General features: G+C 42.0%; 1 protein-coding gene across 1 annotated transcript in view; it reads left to right on the forward strand.

Annotated features, from left to right (window-relative positions):
• Window positions 1-250: 250 nt before the first annotated feature.
• Window positions 251-21,277, forward strand: part of ptk7b (protein tyrosine kinase 7b) — a 95,314-nt gene continuing 74,287 nt past the window's right edge. Inside the window, exon 1 of the mRNA XM_084735686.1 lies at window positions 251-464. Within this exon, the coding sequence (XP_084591812.1) occupies window positions 344-464 (121 nt within the window). The 5' untranslated portion in view covers window positions 251-343. The remainder of the gene's footprint in view (window positions 465-21,277) is intronic.

Genomic DNA, 21,277 nt, shown 5'->3' on the forward strand with positions numbered 1-21,277 from the left:
AGTTTAAACTCCGCTTCAAACTTTCGGCGGGGCTTCTTCTTCTTCTTCTCCTTCTTCTTCTTCAGTCTGAACTCGTTAAGTCGCTCGTCTGGCTGGCCTGTACACCGAAGCGTCCCTCCGTGCCCACATGTTTCTGCCTTCTTCCTGCTAGTTTCCACAACAACCAGGTGAGCGGGCCGTCTTGGTTTCCCCGGGGACCTGCGCAGGTAACGGGGCTACTTTACCTGCACGCACACGGTGACGCACGGATCTCTTTGACGCTCGCCTTTCGCCCCGCGGCTCTCACGCAGCAGCCTGCCCGGAGAGGAGCACCGGGGAGCCGCCGCCGAGCACCAGGACGGTCATGGATCTAGCGGGAGGGAGCGAGACCCGGCGGAGGGAAGGCAGGAGGACCCCCGCGGTGAATAACAGGAGAAAAACACCGGTGGACACGATGTACGCCGTCGGTTTTATCTGCCTACAAGGTTGGTAACAAGCTACTGTACATTTAACCCGCACAGCATAGACACATTGCTGTTTATTTCTATTAATCTACCAGCTTTAAAGTAAGAATTCACATTACAAACACTCATTCATGCGGAGCCCGACATTGACCTCCATGCTTTTAAAGGATTTGCTCTTGCTGGTTCAACTTAGTTCAATGGGTAAACTGAACGAGACACAACAGACTTACTGCTGCTGAGAGAGAAAGTCATGATTACAGCTGCTTTCCTCATTCACTGCATCAGAGCAACACTTTTTATTTAGTTATAATTTGTGGAGTGTAAACTACATGTTGGCTGGGGTTGAGGAGGGTTGAGGGTCAATGGAGGACGAGGGGTGGGTGCTCGTCCCCCTCCCCCATTGACGCCAGTTTGGGGGGAGAAAAAACAACAACTGCAAGTTTGTAAGTGAATCCAGACTTCTGCCTTAAAACCGAGAAGAATACAAATGTCCTCAAGTGGAAACATTGATTGGGAAAATACTAGAGCCGCAACTGACATGTATTTTCACTGTCGATTGCTTTCTCGATTAATCGATTCAGTTGTTTTGGTCTATAAAATGTAAGAAAATAGTGAAAAATGCGCCCCAGTTTTTCCCAAAGCCCAAGATAGGACCCTCAAATGTAGAGCTGCAATGATTAATTGATTATTAAATTAATTGCAAACTATTTTAGTGATTGATTAATCGGTTTGAGTCATTTTTAAAGAAAAAATGTCAAATTCTGGGTTCCTAAATGTGAATATTTTCTGCTCTGTTCAGACAAGACATTTGAGGATTCATCTTGGCCTTTAAGAAAACCGATGATCAGCAGTTTTCACCATTTTCTGACTTTTTATGTACCAATTAACTAACCAATTAATCGAGAAAATAATAAACAATGAAAATAATTGTTAGTTGCAGCCCTACTCAAAGGTCCTGCTTCGTCCACAACCCAAAGATTTTCAGTTTACTGTCACAGAGGAGTGAAGAAACAGGAGCCTCATATGAAAGAAAATTAGTTGCCAACAATTTTCATAACCGATTAATCGTTTCAGTAGTTTGTTGAGCAGTGTGAGGATTTGGTGCATTGCTCTGTCATTTATGATGACAAATGAAGAGTCTTTGGGTTTTGGACTGTTGGTTAGACAAAAGAAGCAAACTGAGGACATCACTTTGAGCATTTTGTCACAGTTTTATTGATAATGAAATTAATAATTACAGCAGCCCTAAAAGAAACCAGGAAATATTTGCATGTAATGAGCAGGAGTCAGAATTTTGACTTTTTTTCTCAAAATCCTACTCAAACCTATAATTAAGGAAGATGTCATTTACTGAAATTGTTATTGGCAACTATATCTATTGATCGTTTCAGCTGTAGAAAATACTCTCTGAAAAAGAAATTGCTCTGTTTTACACAATACAAACGCCATGTCTGTGTGCATATGACTGTAGTTACACAGTAATTAAATTTCTCATCTGGAGCGGGGGAATGGGAGGATGATCGTAGGTTTGCAGCTATCACTGAAGGCAGCCTTGCCATGTCATTATGTATTCCCAGGAGTGTACTTCCATCCTCACACAACACACTGGATACGCCATTTCTGATTATCATATTCATAACTCTGTTTGCATGTTTGAACTGCCTCTCTGAGCCCCAGCCCGGCGTGCTTTTATGGTGGCTTCCATTCATATGCACGGGGTGGAGAGCAGAGCAGCGCTTCTCCCTGACTGTCATCCAAAAAAAAAAGAAGAGCTAGAAAAATAAAAACGAACGTGACGCAACGCCCTCCCACATTGTCGAAGCCTTAAAGTTCATAACCTCGGCTGCAGACCGAGAAGAAAAGCCATGAAAGGATCCTTCCCAGTTTTTTTGCGCAAGGAATGCTCTTATCCTGCCAAGGATCGGGCTCATTAACTCACCGCTCATCATGTCAAAACTGAGTCGGTTTTATCTGATCTCCACGTGTAGACTGAAACGTAGACGACACACAGATTGTGTTCGCCTGCGCCCTCAACACAGCCCTGATAGTGAGAGCAGTGGCTGAAAAATTCCTTTAAGTTGAAGTGTGTGTCGGCCCCCTCCAGTCCTCCTCATGGTGCCCACTTTGGGATGAATGTGTCCTCTGTGTGCAGGCAGCAGGGGAGACGGAGGCTGCCATGGGTTTGTGTTTATAAGACTCATGAATAGAGCCAAGGCAGGTACTGTCATGACAGCCTCGCGTTGTTGCCCTCTTTAGAAATATCCTATTTTTAAAAACAGATTTCCAAATGTATCAAAGCACTGCAAAAGCCAGAAATGGCGGCGACTGTGTCGTTTTTTTTTATGGTGGCTTTATTCCCACATGAAGCTGTTCACACACCATGTTTCTGGAAGGATGTCTGATCTGCAGGATCTGGGCACTGTGCTCAAATATTTACCCAGATCTTTTTCTTTTTCTTTTTTTTTGAGTTTACAGTAATCACTCTGTTTCTTCTCTTTGCTCTTCTGTATCTTGATCTGGTTTCTATTTGTGGCTGGGCAGCAGCTCCACGCTCCATCCTGACGCAGCTTGAAAGCCACTTATAGAGTTAATGTCCATAATGTTAATGCAGCATCTCTCCTCCTTATCTGCCTACCTATTGCTTTCACCCTTCATACGCCTTCTCATCATCTTCATGTGGTGTGTTTTTCATTCCCTTTCCCCCCTCAGTTTCATCAAGGCAGTCTCATTCTTGAAGTATTTCTGCAAAAAATGACTGGGCTTCTTGCCGGGGAGCTGAGATAGATGTGAAATGTTTAAGTAACATCCTCACACACTCGTCTTTTCTCAGACCCTCCTCTTTGATCTCTGCTGCAGCTGGAGAAGATCTGCATTTCAGGTCTCCTGCCGCATTAATAATTTGGATTCATGTGCAAAAAATGATATTCACCTCCTGATGATTTAGAGGTGTGTGCGCAAATTTCTTGATGGAATTCAGTAGTAAGATATTGACTTTATGTGTCTCCTCCCTGGCTGCCATAACCTGCTGTAAATCAAGATACTGTAACTGAACTGCAGGAGGAGCAAACCACAGTTAAATTATTGGGTTTGTCTAATGGATTTGTTGTTCCTCACCAATTGTTTGGTGTTTTACCCGGAAGGATAACAAATACAGGACATCATGGTGCAGAGGCTCTCCTGTATTCAGGAATCGACCTGTGTTTTACTAAGTGGTGGTTCCTTTTATTAGAAGGTCCATGCAGCTTATCTGCAGCATTTGTTCTGTTTCAGCTCGGGGGTCTGCAGAGAGGCTCTTAGCAGATCCCATGTGGGCTTTTTTCAGGATGTTTCGTCGGCGTACCCACCTGCCGCTGCTCTATTTTAAAACCCATACGCTTGGCTCTTATTAACCCAACTGTGCCCGTAGGCAGTTTGGCTGCACAGTGGTCCTGATTCTCTGAATATGCTCAGATTCAGAGGGGATGAAAGATTGATGCCTGAATAAACACAGGAATATATTGCGTGGATTGGATTTTTTCTGTTTATTATCAGGTTTACCACCCTGTGGTGGACAACAGTCATAATGAAATTGAACTGTTGGAATATGAAACACATTTGAGAGGATTACAATGCAAAACACAGCATGAGATTAGTATCTTCTGTGCACAGCTGTTGATGCAGATCCAGCTGTAACTGTGTTCCCATCACACCGATTGATTCTGATATCTTGTTTGTTATTTCACCACAGTGCTACAGGGCTTGGTTGTGAACATCTAATGCAATCCACTACAGCAGCTCTAACATGCTGTATCTTTGATCCTGCTTTGTTAAAGGGGCACTTCTCCCCAGACTTAAAAATACACATTTTTGCTCTTACTTGACGTGAAGTTTAAACGTTTGGTTTGTTTTGGTGTGAGTTGCAGAGTTTTGGAGATATGACCTGTAAAGATGTTTGCCTTGTCTTTAATATAATGGAAGAAGATGGTGCTTGCTTATGGTGCTCAAAGCACCAAAAAGTACATTTGGAAACTTTTACAGAAATCATGACTCAGTTAGTCAAGCTAATTCATAGACCTTGTTTTGAGCAGCACCTACCCAACCCAATGACTCAAACCTATGAAGGCAATGAGTGTTAGCCAGCTAGTCAGAATTGGGTGGGTCATGACTTTGCTCTCCATGGGGGAAAATACTTTGCACACCAGAAGCCCCAAACATGGGCTTTTGCTTTTGCAGATTATTTATCGACTGACGCAGGCCATACGAAATATTATAATTTTTAATGTGATATTGGTCTTCCTCTGTGTGTAGAGATACTCTGGAACACAAGAGGTGTGTAGAAAAGCAGTGCAAGAAAATTGAGTCCGGGTCAAAATTGTCCCAAGTTGTGTTTTAAGTCTACAGACCTTTACTGCATGCGGCGCAAATGTTGGTCATCATTATAATTCTCCAGGGCTGTTTCAAGGATAGCCAAAGTTGGCTGAGCGTGACAAAACAAAGCATCGGGCAGGAAAAGCATGATGAATACACTTGAATAATATGATCTGGTTCCCAGTGTGTTTGTGCACATCTGAGAGTTTAACTGGTAGCACAAGTTGTGAGACTGGGGGAGGATTTCTCAAGGTCTTCCGCGGCTCTTGTTTCTGCTCATTTATCAGACAATGTTTATTCAGGTTTGGATGAAGCCTTTTGAACTTGAAAGTCTTCTTTTTCACCCAGCTGGTATGTGCAGTTTGCACTCACTCCATTATAGAGGACTCCTTTTTTCCCAGGGGAGGATCTTCTTGCTTTCACAATCATGGTTACCCAATATCTCTGACTCGGGGTCCTCGTCAGCTCTAAATCGATGTGCCCTTGTCTCCTTGGCTCTCTGTCCCTCAGACCATGACCAAATTGATATAAGTCTGAAATCATCAAAGATTTTGAAGCGGGTGAAGGGTTTTTTGGAGGAGTGAAGGAGCCTGGAGTGAGGAGTATGTCTGGCTTAATTGTCATAAATGTGTGTACCTACTCTCTGTGTCCTCAAATTTTTAAAGCTATGTGGCAGATGCATGTTACCTTTATGCCCTTACCTGAACTTTATCTTTTCTTTTATGTCAAAAAAGTAGTTTTGGAGCGCAATAGAAATGTAACAGAGGGAAGCAAAGTTGGATAAATTCTGGATATTGGATAATTGTTCTCACTGCGCTTATTTTTCTTATGACTCAAAGAAGTTGGTGGAGCAACAGAGGAAAAATTGCTTCATTTTAGCTTTGTTTTATTTTTAGTTTCTTGCTGGTGCTTCTGAAATGTGTTGATTGGAATCATTTTGAAGTTCTGGATCAATGCTTGCCAAAACAACTCTCCCATCAGCCTGAGGGAGAGATTATTGAAGGAAAGATATACATGATAGCTTCTTAGATGTAATGCCTCCTAATATTTTCCAAACTGTGACATTAATGTTAAGTATTCTTGTGTAGGAAGTGTACCTGCCGATTTGTTCAGGATGACTGAATCTCCCTGATGTCTTCAGGCATCTTGGAAAATGACCCCAGTTCCCAGTGGCCACTGCTCTCTGTGGTCCCCTTTGGCTACTCGTCGTCAATAAAGCCAAATAAACCAAGGACTACGCGGACCGAGCTCCTCGCTTTAAATGATGATTACTGCACCTAATGACCCAAGTACCCGGGCTGCTGTGTGTATGTGTGTGCGCTCATATGCTTGTGGTTTTGCTGGCTTTGCTCTCAGATCCTGTGGTTGTGATTGGAGACTGGCCTTGCAGATCTCTGTCTGTTTTTCCTTCTTTCCTGTCGCAGTTGGTCGGTTGCCCCTCGTGGTTGCCAGTCTTGTCTGGAGGGATCGCTCTTGTTTATTGACTTGGTGCCTGCCTGCACAGCTCTGTCTCCTGTCTTGGCTGGATGAGTGGTTAGCCTGAACCCCGACCCACCACTGCTGCTGGCTTTATTGTGTTACGCTTGCTTTTTTTTTGTTCTGTGGTGTTTCCAATTACTTGCTACCATGCTTCAGTGGGATATCACGCTAGAGGAACTTTGTAATTTACAAAGTAATTATTTAAAGTCACATCTGCGTATTTGAAAACAAAACTGATCCCAACCTAAACATTTATTTTTTTAAATTAATGTGTTAAGATCAGAGTGATGAATAATAAAAAAAATATTGTTACTTGCAGCCCTGGTGATGAGTTTATATTTAAGTAACAAATTTTCCATGTTTAAGCTAAAAATGATTGTGGGTTTAAAGTTAAAGTGGAAGCCCTCTCAAACTTGGCAAACATTAATTGATTTAAAAAAGAAAAAGAAAAAGACCCAATCGGAAAGGTTGGCAGTTAGACAGTTGGGGATAATTAGACCTGAATCAAAATGCTGACAATTCGAGCAGATCCTAATGAAGCAAAAACAACAGCACTGCAGCACTGTCAAAAGTGTGGCAGTACATTTTCCCCAGTGTTTCATCTGGTGTCAAAAAACACATTTTGCCTCCTGCAGTGATTATGACTCACCACATTATCAGAGATGATAGTGAGTCCGTTGGGATCCACTGAGGTATTACTGACGCAAAGACCTGAGAGCCACAGAAATGCAGTCCGGTTAGACTCAATATAATTAGGTCAGTGCTGCTGTGATAACTTTCCAGAGTTGTAAAATCCTTCCCTGTGATATTACAAATATGCAGTGTTTTTTTTGTCTAAACTTATGGATCTGTTAGTCTGACAGGAAGTACTTCTTTGTCTCAGTTCAAAGTTGGCCCCTCCTCCCTGGCTCAGTGAATAAGGGAGAGTAGTGCACGCCAGAACAAAGCTGTGAATAAGAGAAATAAAACATTATTATTAAGTGTATCACAACAGTTTTGTCCCAAAGCACAAATAAACACACCCACGCCTCAGCACAACGCCAGATTTTGTGAATGCAGCTGAGGCGAACCATTGTCCTGTCACTGTTTGTGTGGGCGTGTGTGTGTATATCTCTCTCTTCAGCTCTCACAGACTGAGAGCAGGGGAAAGAGACGGAGACTGCGGTGTCAGTGTTGGTCTCTACATTTTCACAAAGGCCCGACCTCACAACCTGTGCACTGTTATTGTTTGGAGGCTACACGCGACTCCCCAAAGGCGGACGCTCAGAAACGTCCCGAGCACTGCAAAATATGAGAAATTAAGAAAATACAGACAGAGCGCAGGGTCTTTGCAGACACAGACACCACCACACTCTTCTAGTGGATTATTAAAGGGATTATTTCCGTGAATCTATACATTGTTTACATTATTTTTATGAAAATCCTGCATAGTATGCCTTTACAGACAGCTCTCCACCAGCAGAGTGTTGTTTTTGGTCTGACAGCCCACTAACCCTAACCTGGACATCTTGAGGGAATAGCTACCACGCTCTAACAGGTTTCAACGTTAATGGTTTTTTCCACTTGCTCAGTCAGGCAAGTGGGTCAGAAATCTACTTGCTCAAAGTCAGTTTTTGCTTGTGTCTGTACAAATTGTTTTATTTATTAGAGGTTATCAAATAACAAAGAATAAAGTTAGCTGTTGTGCTTAATCTAGGGCTGCAACCTCTATAAAATGTCATAAAATGAAAAATGAGCTTCCCAGTTTCTCAAAGTACAAGATGATGTCTTTAATTGTCCTGTTTTGTCGGTCCACAAAGATTTTCAGTTTAATATGATAATAAGCAGAGAAAATCAAGAAATCCCCATATCTGAAATGCTGAAAACAACACTTTTTTTCCATTTTTGCATGCAACATCACTTTAACAATTAATCCATAATCCTCTTTGCCTGGTCGCGAAAGTGCGTTGCTATATTTACTAGCCTGACATTGCATTTTACTTGCCCTGGGGCAAGTGGGCAATCTGTTTGTAACATCTCTTCTGTTAGATAAAGTTTTGATGTGTCATGGTTCATTTTGTCATGTCCCCAGGACCTAGTTACTAGGAACCAGGTGGACCTGCTCTAGTTTGAGCTGTAATCTAATAAATAAAGTCTGGTGTTCCTTTGTTTAGTTATTCCTCAGTAATGTGACGTTATTTTTCACTTATCAGATGGAGTTTTGACATTTTCTTACTGTCTTTAACCTCAACCCTGTCTAATCTGCTGTTGCTGGGTCACTTATTTGCAATTAGTGATAACCTATGGTTTCATGTTCGCCTTTAAAACGATGAATACAGATGTTTTTACTGGTTTGACACTCTGCAGATATCACCCACTCCTACGGTTGTAAATCCTTACGACAACTTTCCCCCCACAGGGCAGGTGTGAGGCCCTGGTGAGGGGAAGCTCGCCTTCAGAGTGAAACAAAATCCCTGTTTTGTTCCCACGTCTGTGCCAAAGCATGTGCAGTGCTGCCACCACATTCAAATGCATCTGATCAAAACGTGCAGGAATGCCTAATTTGGCTTCAGCCGGTTTCGAAGGGGAGGAGGGGAGAAAAGGAGGGCAGGAGAGGAGAAAGGCGTCTGGCATGCCATTGCATAATCCCAGCGGCCATTAACTCTTTGTGTCCCGAGGCTGAATGAACTCATCATAGCAACGGGCCACAGGCAGAGTGACACCAGGCAGCTCTCAATCAGCCCTCAGCTCCTCCCCGCCACACCAGCAGATTTAAACAGGCTGAAAAGGCCACTGGTGTTTAATGGGAAACTGCCTTCAACTGTGTTTGATCTTCTAATGAATGGGGTCAGCTGCCTACAACTGACCCTGCAGAGAGCCCAGTTGTTGTTTGGAGAGAATATATTTAACTGCAGCAGTTTGCACATCTTCATAGCCTTGCCGATTTCCTGTATCATCGTTGTGTTTGGCGGTGCTTCTCATTATGCCGTGTTTTGTCTTTCCGCTGTGGGTTAGAGCAGAGCTCAGAGGCCACTGGGAGAGCCACATCTGTCTCCATGGCAGCCTGTACCGTGTTAACCTCCTGGTCTTGGTACCTGACTAAACCTGCAGAGCTGGGATTCACTCCGTATGATGCAGCCGGCATAATGTATGACTTAAGCTGGTGGCTTTATCCGCTCTTGGCACGAGGAGCCTGTGAATGTTTCAGAGCTTCCTGGCTCCTTTGAATCCACACTCATGCATTTTGGATGTGAACCAAGTGCCGTACTACTACTGGTGTTCTCTCAGGCTTTGGAGGGGGGGAACAATCGTATCTTTTCAGTCCTCGCAAAGAACAATATTTCTTGAAATGGTTTTCTGTGAAATTGTCACTGAACGATGAAGAGGATGTGCTTCAGAGTCATTTGGGGGGAAGATTTCTTTGTGTTTAGCAAGCAGCCCAAAGAAAATATTGACTTCATACCTCCTGCATGTTGTTAATCTTGATCAGTAAGGCTCCCGTGTGTTTATGCGAGCTGGAAACCTTTGACTCAGACCATATTATCTAGAGCTGCAACAATTAGTCGATTAAAAGAAAATAAGTTGCTTACTCTTTTGATAATCAATTAATTGTTGCAAGAAAAAAAAGTCGAATATTTGCTCTTTCAGCTTTTTAATTCTAAGGATTTGGAGCCTGTCTTCGTCAGTTATGAGTAAATAAAGAGTCTTTGGGTTTTAGGGTTTTGTCTGGACAAAAGAAGCAATTTAAGATGTCACGATGGACCTTGGGAAATTGTGATTTTCCACAATATGTTGACACTTGATAGACTAAACATTTATCAATTGTGAAAATATTCAGCAGATTAATCATAGTAAAAATAATTAGTGGCAGCCCTAATATTATCATTTATCAGGTACTAGTCTATAAAAGTTGGCCCTATCATTAACTAGCCTCAGTCACACTGAGTTTGAATTGGACAATGTTACATTTTCATCGTCTTCCTTCCTCTGCTGTTGCCTTGCTTAAGTTTCGAGAGCTTTGTGTTCTAGACTCCCATTCAGAGCTTCACTTTTTTCAGATCCACTCTCGGCCATCTTTCCACTCATAAGTGGCCAGTATACTTGGTTTGCTCTGGCCTTGCACACCACAATGTATGCAGCCTTGCTAACTGAACCGCCTGGTCAGAGTCTTTGCTCTCACCACTGTGGTGCCATCTGTAGTTGGTCTGAATTATCATATTTGCTTGTTTGGCCTTGTGGAAAATCTTCTTTGTCAATCTTGTCAATGCCTTCGTTTACATTTTCAACCTCTAACCAGTGCTCTGGCTAAACTCAATATCATTTCTTGTGGTTTGGATTAGCCGACTGGCACGCCATACTGTTATTCGTTTCTCTTTATATTCAGCACAAAAGGTTCTTTCAAATTACAGTTTGATCACAGCAGTTATTCTCTGCGCTCTTCTCCCTTTGTCTGGCCTTTTTGATTTTGTGACATGCTAACATGGTGTATAAACAAATCATATGTCCACATACAGAGTATATGGTTACAAAATATTGTTTCTAATAAAAATATACACAAAAATGCGACATAAGCCTTATATTTGCACAGGACTAGTATTACAAGGGACTCTGATGTAATTTAGAAATTACTTCCTGACTTCTGTTTCATGTGGCATTTGTGCACGGGGATAAGCAAAGTCTATATTAAAGGTAGGTACATACAGGTTTTTGAGCCACATTTGCTGCCATCCAGACAATGTCTTTTCCAGAGATGTCTCTGCTTATTTCAGCAAGACAGTGTCAAAACACATTCAGAGAGTTTGGGGACTAGACTGACCTGCCTGCAGTCCAGACCTGTCTCCCATTGAAAATGTGTGGTGCATTATGAAGCGCAAAATACATAAACTGAGACCTCAGACCATTGAGCACTTGAAATTGCACATCAAGCAAGGACGGGAAAGAATTTCACTTTCAGAGCTTTAACAATGAGTGTCCTCAGTTCACAAACACTGAGTGTTGTTAACAGTAAAAAGTGATGTAACATAGTGGTAAACTTGCCACTGTCCCAACTTTTTTGAAACATGTTGCAGTCATGAAACTCAGAATGAGTGTATATTTGCAAAAAAGCCCTAAATTACTCAGACGCCGATTCGCACAAGACAAAACCATCACAGGACCTGTGTTTGGTGAAATAAAGTCGGAAATTTGCAGCGGAAGTTTTACTTATAAAACATGGACATGACAGTTTTGCACAGGATTAAGATCAAAGACAGCCTCCGCAATTATTACAACTTATAAGAGGTCCCCAGAAAATACTAGTCTCATGCTACTAGGCCTATGATTATGGGCATCATACACAGCAAAAAGAACAATAACAAATGAAAAACAGAACTACGAAGGCGTTTGATATTTGCTCACTCACAGTCTCTGTTCGACAGACACATTAAACTCCTCCACTCTGCTGTACTGCTGAGCTGTCTGTCCTGTTCAGTGTATGACACTATGTTCTTGTTAACTGAGTGAAAAGAAGTGGATTTGTCTTTGGTCTTTCCACTTTTTCAGATATAGAAAAGTCTTTTCTGTGTCTTTCCGCTGTGTACGCTGCAATCAGCCTCCAACAGTGAATCCGGTCGTTTAATAGATTTATTTATTGGCTGCGTAATCACCAGATGAAACCTTTGCTGACCTCACTGTTAGCCCAGCCATGTTTGCTGTTTATACATCCCGTCTCCTGCAGCCAGTCCACCCAGCATTAGCACATTATGGCCGGCATTGTTCTGTATTTGTAGACAGTAATTACTACAGAAGAGAGGGAAGCTCATTACACTGCCAGCATCGTTATTTTCTGTGGTTTTAATTATGTTAAACAACCTCAGCAGCCTCCCCAGCTTCGTCTTGTTCCCTCTCTGCTACTACTGCTGCTGCTGCTGCCGCACTCGCACTCTATTTCACCTTCCTCTGCTCCTTTTCACTGTGTTCGTTCCAGTTTCACAAAATATGCCAACTACTGACTCCCTTTAAACCCCCCATACTCCTTTTTTCTGCTGTCCTCTATCTGAACCTCCCTCTGAGTGAGCGTAGACTTCAGTGTGTTTTTTAATCAGTTCTGACAGAGGGATGGCACAGCAGAGGCATACGGCGTACGTTTCCTGCATGAGGAGTTTCCAGTAAATCTCTAGCTCTGTGTTTGGGAAGCGATTCTCCTGATGGGAAGGGAGCTGAATGATGAACAGTCGTAATTAATTCTGCTGCGTGTGAGGGAGTTGTTTTTGTATCCAAACAAATCGTCCTTCTCTCTCAAGTCTATACTGACACAAATTATTTAATGTCTTACAGCCAGCTGTCATGTCAGGAGAAAATCTGTCTGTTGGTTTGTTTGGTCGGTTGTTTTCACCAGTGCAACAAGAGGTCACAGGTTAGTCCAGTAACATCTGCTGCAGGAAGGTGCTTCCTGTTTGTCTTGCATTATTCCCTCCATCCTTCCACCCGGCTGTAGCTTTCACTGGAGGGACCGATATGAGGTATGGTGCTCCTCTCTGGGTTTATTTAAAACTTGTCTGTGTTGTACATTGTGCTTGATCAAAACCGCTCTGGCTGTTTAAAGCATTACAAATGCTTATTCTGGGTTTGCACGGAGAATTTGAGTGCTGCACGGTCTGAAAGCTGTTTTAAAAGGATTTTCCACTTTGCCAAGAATAAAAGTCCTTAGGGGCGAACTTGATCGTTGTATTTTTAGTCATTTTTATTTTACACAAACACGGCCCTGTATAAAGATACTGAATATCTGCGCAGGCTGGAAAACACCAACCAGCAAACACTAAATGTAGCAAACACACAATTGCAGTACAGTCTGCCTCAGTGGTTCTCAAACTTTTTTCCAATAATATACCCAGCCAGTGTCAGCTTGTTGTGGTAAAAGCCATTAAAAGATAGTATTCCTGTTGACAGCATTTTTTGGCTCCTTACTTTTTCTGTTCTTTTTCTGTGTTTCTGTCCGTGTCCCGCATCTGTTTGACTATCATGTAGGGCTGTGCAATGGCATGGATCTGGTGATTCTTGCAATCCTGTAACCAAGGTTATATCTTGCTCATTTTTACATCCAGTTTTAGGAAAACTGTCATCATATAAAGAACAGACCACCATATGCATAAAAGTTTACCTTTTTATACAATCAGAACAATAGAGATAGATTTAAAAATAAACAACGCTATTGAGCTGATGGAGTTCACACAACACAAATCGAACTGCCACAGATGTCTGCATGTATCACAATATCACAATATCATGATAGTGTTTTTGACATTTGAGAGGCTAAAACCAGAGAATAATTGGTATTTTTGCTTAAAAATAACTAAAATAGTTGCAGATTAATGTAGTTGTCTGTCGATTAACTAGTTAATCAACTGAAAAAGCTCTAAAGCCTAATATATCAGTGTGCAGTGCTCTCTGGAAGCCCTAAAATGGCACTAAACACACGAACAGTGACAAATTCCTACAATTAACATGCACAGTGTAAATGATTCCTGGCTGTTATTACATTAGTTTATCAGTCTTCTGTGAGTGAAATGAAAAGTTAATTCCAGTCATTGCTGTTATCAGTATCGGCTATTAGCAGCCTCAGTCAACAGTATCAGTATTTACCCTCAAAACCCCACTCTGGTCGATCCCCACAGAGGACAAACACACACAGAAATACACACCAGTACAATAGGCTGCTCTGTGCAGGTGCAGCCGGCAAACAGCAGTCTTGTTGATTGGGGAGCACAGGACAGTGTTTCCTGTCCTTATCTGTTGAGGTGACGACAGATAGAAATGCCCGTGTTGTGTCTGACAATTGACAATGGTCCCCCGACTCCCCCTCCTCCGCTCGGGAGCAGAGGAAGTTTTGTTGTGGTTGTTTCCTCCTGGCGTTACGTCAGAGCGGATGAGGATCACAGAGCGTCCTCCCTGTTCCACCCTGCAGCTTTCACCACAGCTTTGTGTCCTCATCCAGGTTAGGACCCAGACAGACAGCCATGGTCCCGTCTTTCCTCGCTGTGAACCGTGTGGCCGGTTGCGTGTGTGTGGTCAGGATGGGGGGCAAAGGCTGCGGTCTCCCTGAGGGTCTGGACAACAGCCGTGGCAGAAGAAGGCCAGCGGCTGTTTTGGCTGTTGACTTCCTGTGGTGCAGATGGGGGGCCCCCCGTGCTACTGAACACACGGTGCTTTCACTGCCTCTGGAATTTAGAAAATATGTAAACGCAGACTGACGCCACACAGGACAGGCTGTTTTGTGTTTGTGCATGTGTTAGTGTGGTATACACATGTGGCTTGTGCACCTGTGGGCACATATCTGTCTGTGTTTTTATAGCGGGTGCTTTATTTGTCCTGGTATGTATCGTTAATGATGGACTCTGTAGGAAGCGAGACAACAAAGCAGATCTGATGCTTTGTGTTTGCGTTGAGGTGGGATGTGATGGAACTACAGACCCTTGCACTTGCAGCTTAAATTGGACGCACACTTTAGTCCTTTTTTATTCATTCTTCTTTCTCTGTACGCATGACTGATGCTTCATCCTGATCATTTCTGCATGAGAAAATGCAAAGCCTGTGATGCTGTCTGTAACAGACTAGAGGATGAAATTGCACAAAGAAATACACGGCACATTTACTGACTGATGTAAGTATTCAAACAGGGATGCAAGATGAGGATTTTTTTCAACCAATACCAATTAACACCCTGCTTCTAACTTATTCTAATGGCTGATACTGATAAGATGATGGTTAACTTCACATTCTAAAAAGATGTTAATATATAATGTGTACAGGGATAGATGCTTATATTTTTAAGTACTGGCCCAGTGGACCACAATGCCCTTAAATTTGTTGGCCAAAGTGCGTTTTTGGTGGCCCAAATGTAAACCTTGGCTAGTTGAGGAAACTGGCAGCACGCTCCAGTACATTAATGATTATGTACTTAGATGTGCCATATTCTAGCCACAATGGTCAATCTGTATTTGATTCAAGGTAATGTCCCTCCTAGCTGCTAATCGCTATAACCTCTGGTAAATACAGGAAACATGGGATAAGTCAGAGAGTGAGGAAGGAAGTCAGTGAACGTGGCCAAACTTAATACATCTCCGCGTCCACGAACATGATTACTGCCTTAGCCAGGTGAGATAGGTTTTCATCTGCGGTGGTGGGTGTTTAACAATGAAGACACCAACTCCCATGATTCCACACTACTTCAAGACGTCATCAAACAAAGTCTTTTATGATTGTTTTAATGTCAGAGGCCCCTTGTGGCACAAATTCCATACTGTGTATTAAACAGATATTTGAAAAAGTTAACAATCAATCTATTAATAAATAATCATTAAGATACAAAATGCATGTTTTTTTTTCTCAGTTTGTTATATTTGAGCATTTGCACTGGCACATTATTTATGTGAAACATTAATTCATGAAGCACAACCAGTTTCAATGAACAGCTGCTCTTGCCCGCCTGTCTATATTCAACAAATGGATCCGCCAAACATGATGTGGTGGAATTGCTGCTATTTTTAGACTAATAAGGCAGACCAAAGAAATGGGACACAAAACATACGTTGTCATTTAATACATTTTTAATAATTAAATTCTTAATGACGATTAATTATTAATATCCCTCACATGCTCATTCACTTTTTTTAGTAAAATACATTAAAAAAAAACTTCAAATCGGCTTCCCATTGAAAGTTTATTGTGCATCCCTGTTTTTTGACACAGTTTGCAGCTGACAACCTACAGAAAGCCCTGTCTTTCAGTAAAATACTGTCTGCCATTATTCAGAGATGAGGCCGTGTATTTCTTCCCGTTGCGTTTTTGCACCATGACTTCACTGGGGCTCTTTCATCTCTGTGCGGATGGTTTCCAGGCAGACGTCTTACTCTGCCTTTGTGTGTGCCCTCCCGTCCTGTCACTTTGGAGGAAGCAAAGAAAAGGTTGCAGTGAAAACTACACCCCTGCCTTCCTTACAACCTCACAGGTCCATCTTAAAATGAGGTCAGATGACACACGAGCCTCGGGTGCACCTCTCTGGCTCTCGCTTCCTCACTCTCCTTTTCTATTCCTCCCTCGCGCACACTCACATCGACAGTAGCGTCCTTTGAAGGGAGAAAACTACTCTGACTCGCTGTCAGCGAGTACCTCACGCTGTGATGTAAAAAAGGTAGAGAAACCCCTCTGTCTGCTTTCAAAAAACTGTCATGTTCAAACTGTATGTGTGTTGAGACTGCCAATCAAATACTGCTTACTGCATTCCTCATACACTCAAGTCAAACAGGAAAAATGTGGCAAATTCTAGCTGTAGTGTTTCCCTGTCTTGTGTTCCTTTTTTAGAGAACGCTGTAGTAAAAATGTCACAACCAAAGCTCATTAATACACTACACCTTAAGGGGATACAGCCACACCTTTCCACTTAAGTAATGTAGGCTGAAAAGCTGCCTCGCTTTGATTTTAATTACCTGAAATCGTAAAAAGTGAGAAAACTAATGTATCCTGATTAAAAGCAGCAGTTATCTTCTCATCAGAGATGCTTATTATAAAAGCAAGTCTTCAGATTTTTCAGCCAGCTGGGTCCAAACTTGACAACACCTCGCAGAAAAGAGGCTGGTCATGAATTAAACAAGCACTACTATTCATAGACATCCGCACAAATGTTTCTCATCTCTTACAAGAGAAAGAGCTGGATGTCCTGCAGCTTTTCCTCCACCCCTCCCTCTTTGTTTGATCTTTTTTCCTCTCTGGCACTGTAACTCTTTCTAAAACTCTGTGGCTGTTCAAAAGGCATTAAACATGAGCGAGTTCCCCAGCGCAGGGAAATGCTGAGAGACGTCCACAGAATATGCTGAGTGTATTTAAGCCATACAACGGGGCCGGAGCCTCCCAGAGCTGTTGGCCCCTGCACCCCATTTCCCTCCGTAAACACTCACATTCACAAACTCACACTCATGTTAGTTATTATTTTAGAAGTGCGTCATATTGAGGTTGCCGATTGGGATTCTCTCAAGTCTCTGCATTTCCTCAAGTTATTACTCGATGACTTGTTTCTAAATGGTTGGTTTAGTTTGGAAATTTATGTTACATAAATGTTTGTGGAGGGAAGCAAGAGTTCACTTGGGCTTTGTTTTTTACGCTCAGTGAAATGACATTTGGCTCGCTATGAACAGCTTGAAAATGCCCAAAGCAGCATCGTCGTAAAACGTAAGATTCATGTCTTAATTATGTTCCTTTCTGACGTAAGATCCAAAATATTGGGAAGCAGCTAAGGGCCCAAACATAAACTCGAAGACAGGATTATTGCTTCATACTTCTGATGAGTTTCAACTCGGGAAAGGAAGCTTTTTATGAACCCCAAATTAACTAAAAAAAAGTTATGAATTTAAATCTACAAGTCAGACATGAGCTCCCTCCTCCTTTTCATGTCACAGCTGGAAATCGGAGCAGCGACTGCCAACTGGATATCTAAGTAACTTTTACGGCAGTGTGCTGTTGGTGGGTTAGTCCATAAAAATCAGACCGTGCTTCTAAAAATGTCCTAATGAAGACTTTAATTTCAGGCGGGAGCATGAGTAATTTGGGCAGCTGGAGGACATCAGACCATGAGGAACGGAGGGCTGATGGGAGGTTAAAGGTTCAGAGAGAAGCTGAGGTCAGCCCCCAAAAGACCTGCTCAGGTTTCAATGCAGATGGACTCTAACAAGCATTAACCTGATTCGAAGTGAGGAAGAGACACAGGTTTTTAAGCCACCACAGATGGACGTGTGAGCTCCCAAGCGGAACCCTGTCAGCTTTAAAAGTATAATGACTGATTAAAGGTCAGGGGCGTACACAGGATCCATTCACTCCAGATACACTTGCAGATGGCTTAAAGGTTACATTTTCGACAATCAGTACTTGAATAGACATTCTGCAGATTTTCTGCACAGGCAATATGATGCAGCAGCAACTCATTCCAGCTGCGAACTGATGAATGGGAGGTGATTGTACTTGCTTTGCTCAAGGACAGAACTACGTCTTTTCCTCTGGCCTTTAGTGCTATTTATCCACCTAGGTTGCTTTGCTGTGAGTTGCCGTGTTTTGGAGATATTGGCTGTAGATCTGCCCTCTCTAAAATATGATGGGACTAGATGGCACACGACTTCTGGTGCTAAATGCGCCCAAAATACACTTTAAAAATTCAAAAGCAATGTCTGTTTCCAGAAATCATGACCCGTTTACTTAAGATAACCCACAGACCTTGTTTTGAACAATTACATTTACTTTTCTAGTAGAAAGAAGGTACTTCCAGTAGAATACAGAAAGAAAGTAGTTCCTACATGAAATGGCAAGAGATGGGACAGATCCAATCCAGTTTCTTTGTTGTTTGTTCATCAGATATCGGAAACCCAAAACAGATCTGTGTTCTGATTTAACACCACTTGTTTGCCATGTGTGTGCAGTTTGTAAACACTAGGATAGGTACACCTTTAGAAATTGCTCACAACAAGGTGTGTGGCATTGCTGTTAAATTTTTCAAATGTATTTTTTTTTAGCTTTTTTTGAGCCAAGTGCCATTTAGTCCCATTATATTCAGGAAAAGGCAGACATCTCTACATCTGTTATCTCTCAACTCTGCAAGTCACACCAAAACAATCTGGATGGCCGGAGGAAAAACATATATTTTTGATTTTGTGAACCGTCCCTTTAAAACTATGGCAGAACTTGAACTTGATCACCTCCCTGAAAATATGCATGTGCAAGTGACTGTGTTTACTTGGGGAGAAAGTGACATCTCCCAGACACACTGGGTCTTCCAGTATCTCGGTCCTCCTGAACCCTGTTCCAGTTCCTCCAGACATGTTCTCTTTGGTGCTGCTGGCACTCACCAACTTGATCCTGTGATCCTGATCTGATTTTCTCCCTGCGGGTCAGGTGATGTGAGACTGACGGGGGCCTGTCCTACCCAGCTTAATGTAACCCTAAATACCACTTTAAACTATGATGCATCAGCCTTTGATGCCGCATCTGATCCCAGCAAACCCAGCCTGGTGGGTGGAGGTGGTTGCTGTCTTTTTTTTCACTTTGGCTTTTTACCTTCTAGCTTCCTGGCAGCCGATTCTTTAACTGTGGGGATGGGAAACTTCATATTTACTCCCTTTGACATTCATCCTGACATCATCGTAAACTTAACTTTAGTACTTTGTGGTTACATGCTCGTAAATTATACTCTTAATTTGTGTTTTACACGAGACGTCATGAGTTTGTTTTCTTGTGTTATAATTAAAAAAAGAGGATGCCAGTAAATATTCTAGCAGCTCAACTTAAAACAGTACAAAAGTTCATGTAACCTCCTGCAGTTTTTACTAAGCCTGCCTAAGACCCACGTAAGTCTTCATTCATATAGAAATTGCGTGCGGAGTCCTGCTAATACTGCTTTGGCTTTTAAGAGTATTACCTGAGGGTTGTGTGTTTCAGAGTGCATGGAGAACGTAGATTTGAAATTAGATTAATTCACACGCACATCTGGGTATTACTCTGTTTTTCAGATTTCTCAATTAAATTACTCTAGTAATTGTAAACTGATGCTTCCACCTATTGTGAGGCATGTCTGTGGCTGAGAACATTGTACTGACAGTGTGCTTAGAGTGGATCAGTGAAGAAAATTTTAGTTTTCAAAATAAAAGGCCCCATGCAGACTCATAAAAACAGACAAATAGGAAACCTACATAGCCTACACATCCATGGTGGTGGTACACAAACAAGGAAATTGGACCAAATCAACAAAATATGAGCAAGTAAACAAAATCTGGCAGGCATGCTTCTTACACTCTCCTGGTGAAACAGACAGCCGTATGTAGGACGTATCATAACTGTGGCACTGAAGCAGCATGCTCAGTGGAGTCAGCAGAGTTGGCAGGCACCAAAACTACTTGGTTAGCTTTAGGAAAAGATAACGCTGGGGGTTAAAATAATGATAAAAAAAAAATTTCCTGACTTTTATTTAATGTCATTATGTTTCAAATTTTAATTACCTTGAAAACCACATTGTATAGTTATAGATAGTTTAGAGGTTTTCATTATATGACTGATAACTGTGATAACTTTGGTTACTGTCATCAAAGTATGAAATTCCCTTGTCATTACACGTCTAGCGTCGAACCAAACTCATTGCGATCCTTTGCATACTAATTAGGTGGAGTTAACATGTCTGACTGGAGCTCAGCTACAACCGTAGCACCCTATTGTTTATAGTTTGTTGACAGATGAATTTAGTGGTGACACGCTGCCATTTTTACAGTTTTTATGAGGCGGATATGATTGACTGCCCTTGTAGTGAGTCACCCTTCAACATCACTTTTTCTTTATATATGCCTGCAAGGAAAATGCTGCACAGGATCCTGTGGTGTGTCTGATGTCCCTTTTTAAGGTCTGTTTTTATGAATGAGGGTTGCTTTTAGGTGGCTAGCTCCTGAGGTCACTCTGATTCCTCTAGCTGTGCAGCGGTGAACAAGTGGTTCTTGTTAAATTTGAGCCGGAGAGAAAATAGCTGTAATTGAATGTGAAACCATATGCTTCTTATTTGGTGAAAATGCTTTTTTTGTTTTAGATCTTGTTAAACGTCGTGTTGCCAGACTGCTCAGTGCATGCCATAAACAATGGCCCATTTTCAGCATTTTATGATGGAATATTACTGTATGATGAAGACCAGTGCCTAAAGAAGCTTCAAGCAATTTAATGTGAGGCTTTCATTGATTTTTTTTTTCTCGGTTTGTAAATGAAACCTTTGTTTTTTTTTTCTTTGAGGCTCTGTTTCTTGCTTTGACTCTGTGTCGTGCATATTTCTTCACGGATGTGCTGTAGAAATGATGAATGAGTGAATCCTGAGAGGGAAATTCTGCGCTAATAATTTTCATGTGATTATAGGCCTGCAGCACATGGTCTTATCAGACAGCGCTCTTCTGCGGTTTAACATTGTTATCCTCCTTTGAGTGACAACAACAGCATCTTTGAGTGTTCACATCTCAGCTCTCTAAATGACAGGAAATTTT

The sequence above is a fragment of the Lutjanus erythropterus genome, chromosome 14 (genome assembly GCF_056507025.1).
Source record: "Lutjanus erythropterus isolate fLutEry1 chromosome 14, fLutEry1.hap2, whole genome shotgun sequence".
In the NCBI taxonomy this organism is placed as follows: Eukaryota; Metazoa; Chordata; class Actinopteri; order Lutjaniformes; family Lutjanidae; genus Lutjanus; species Lutjanus erythropterus.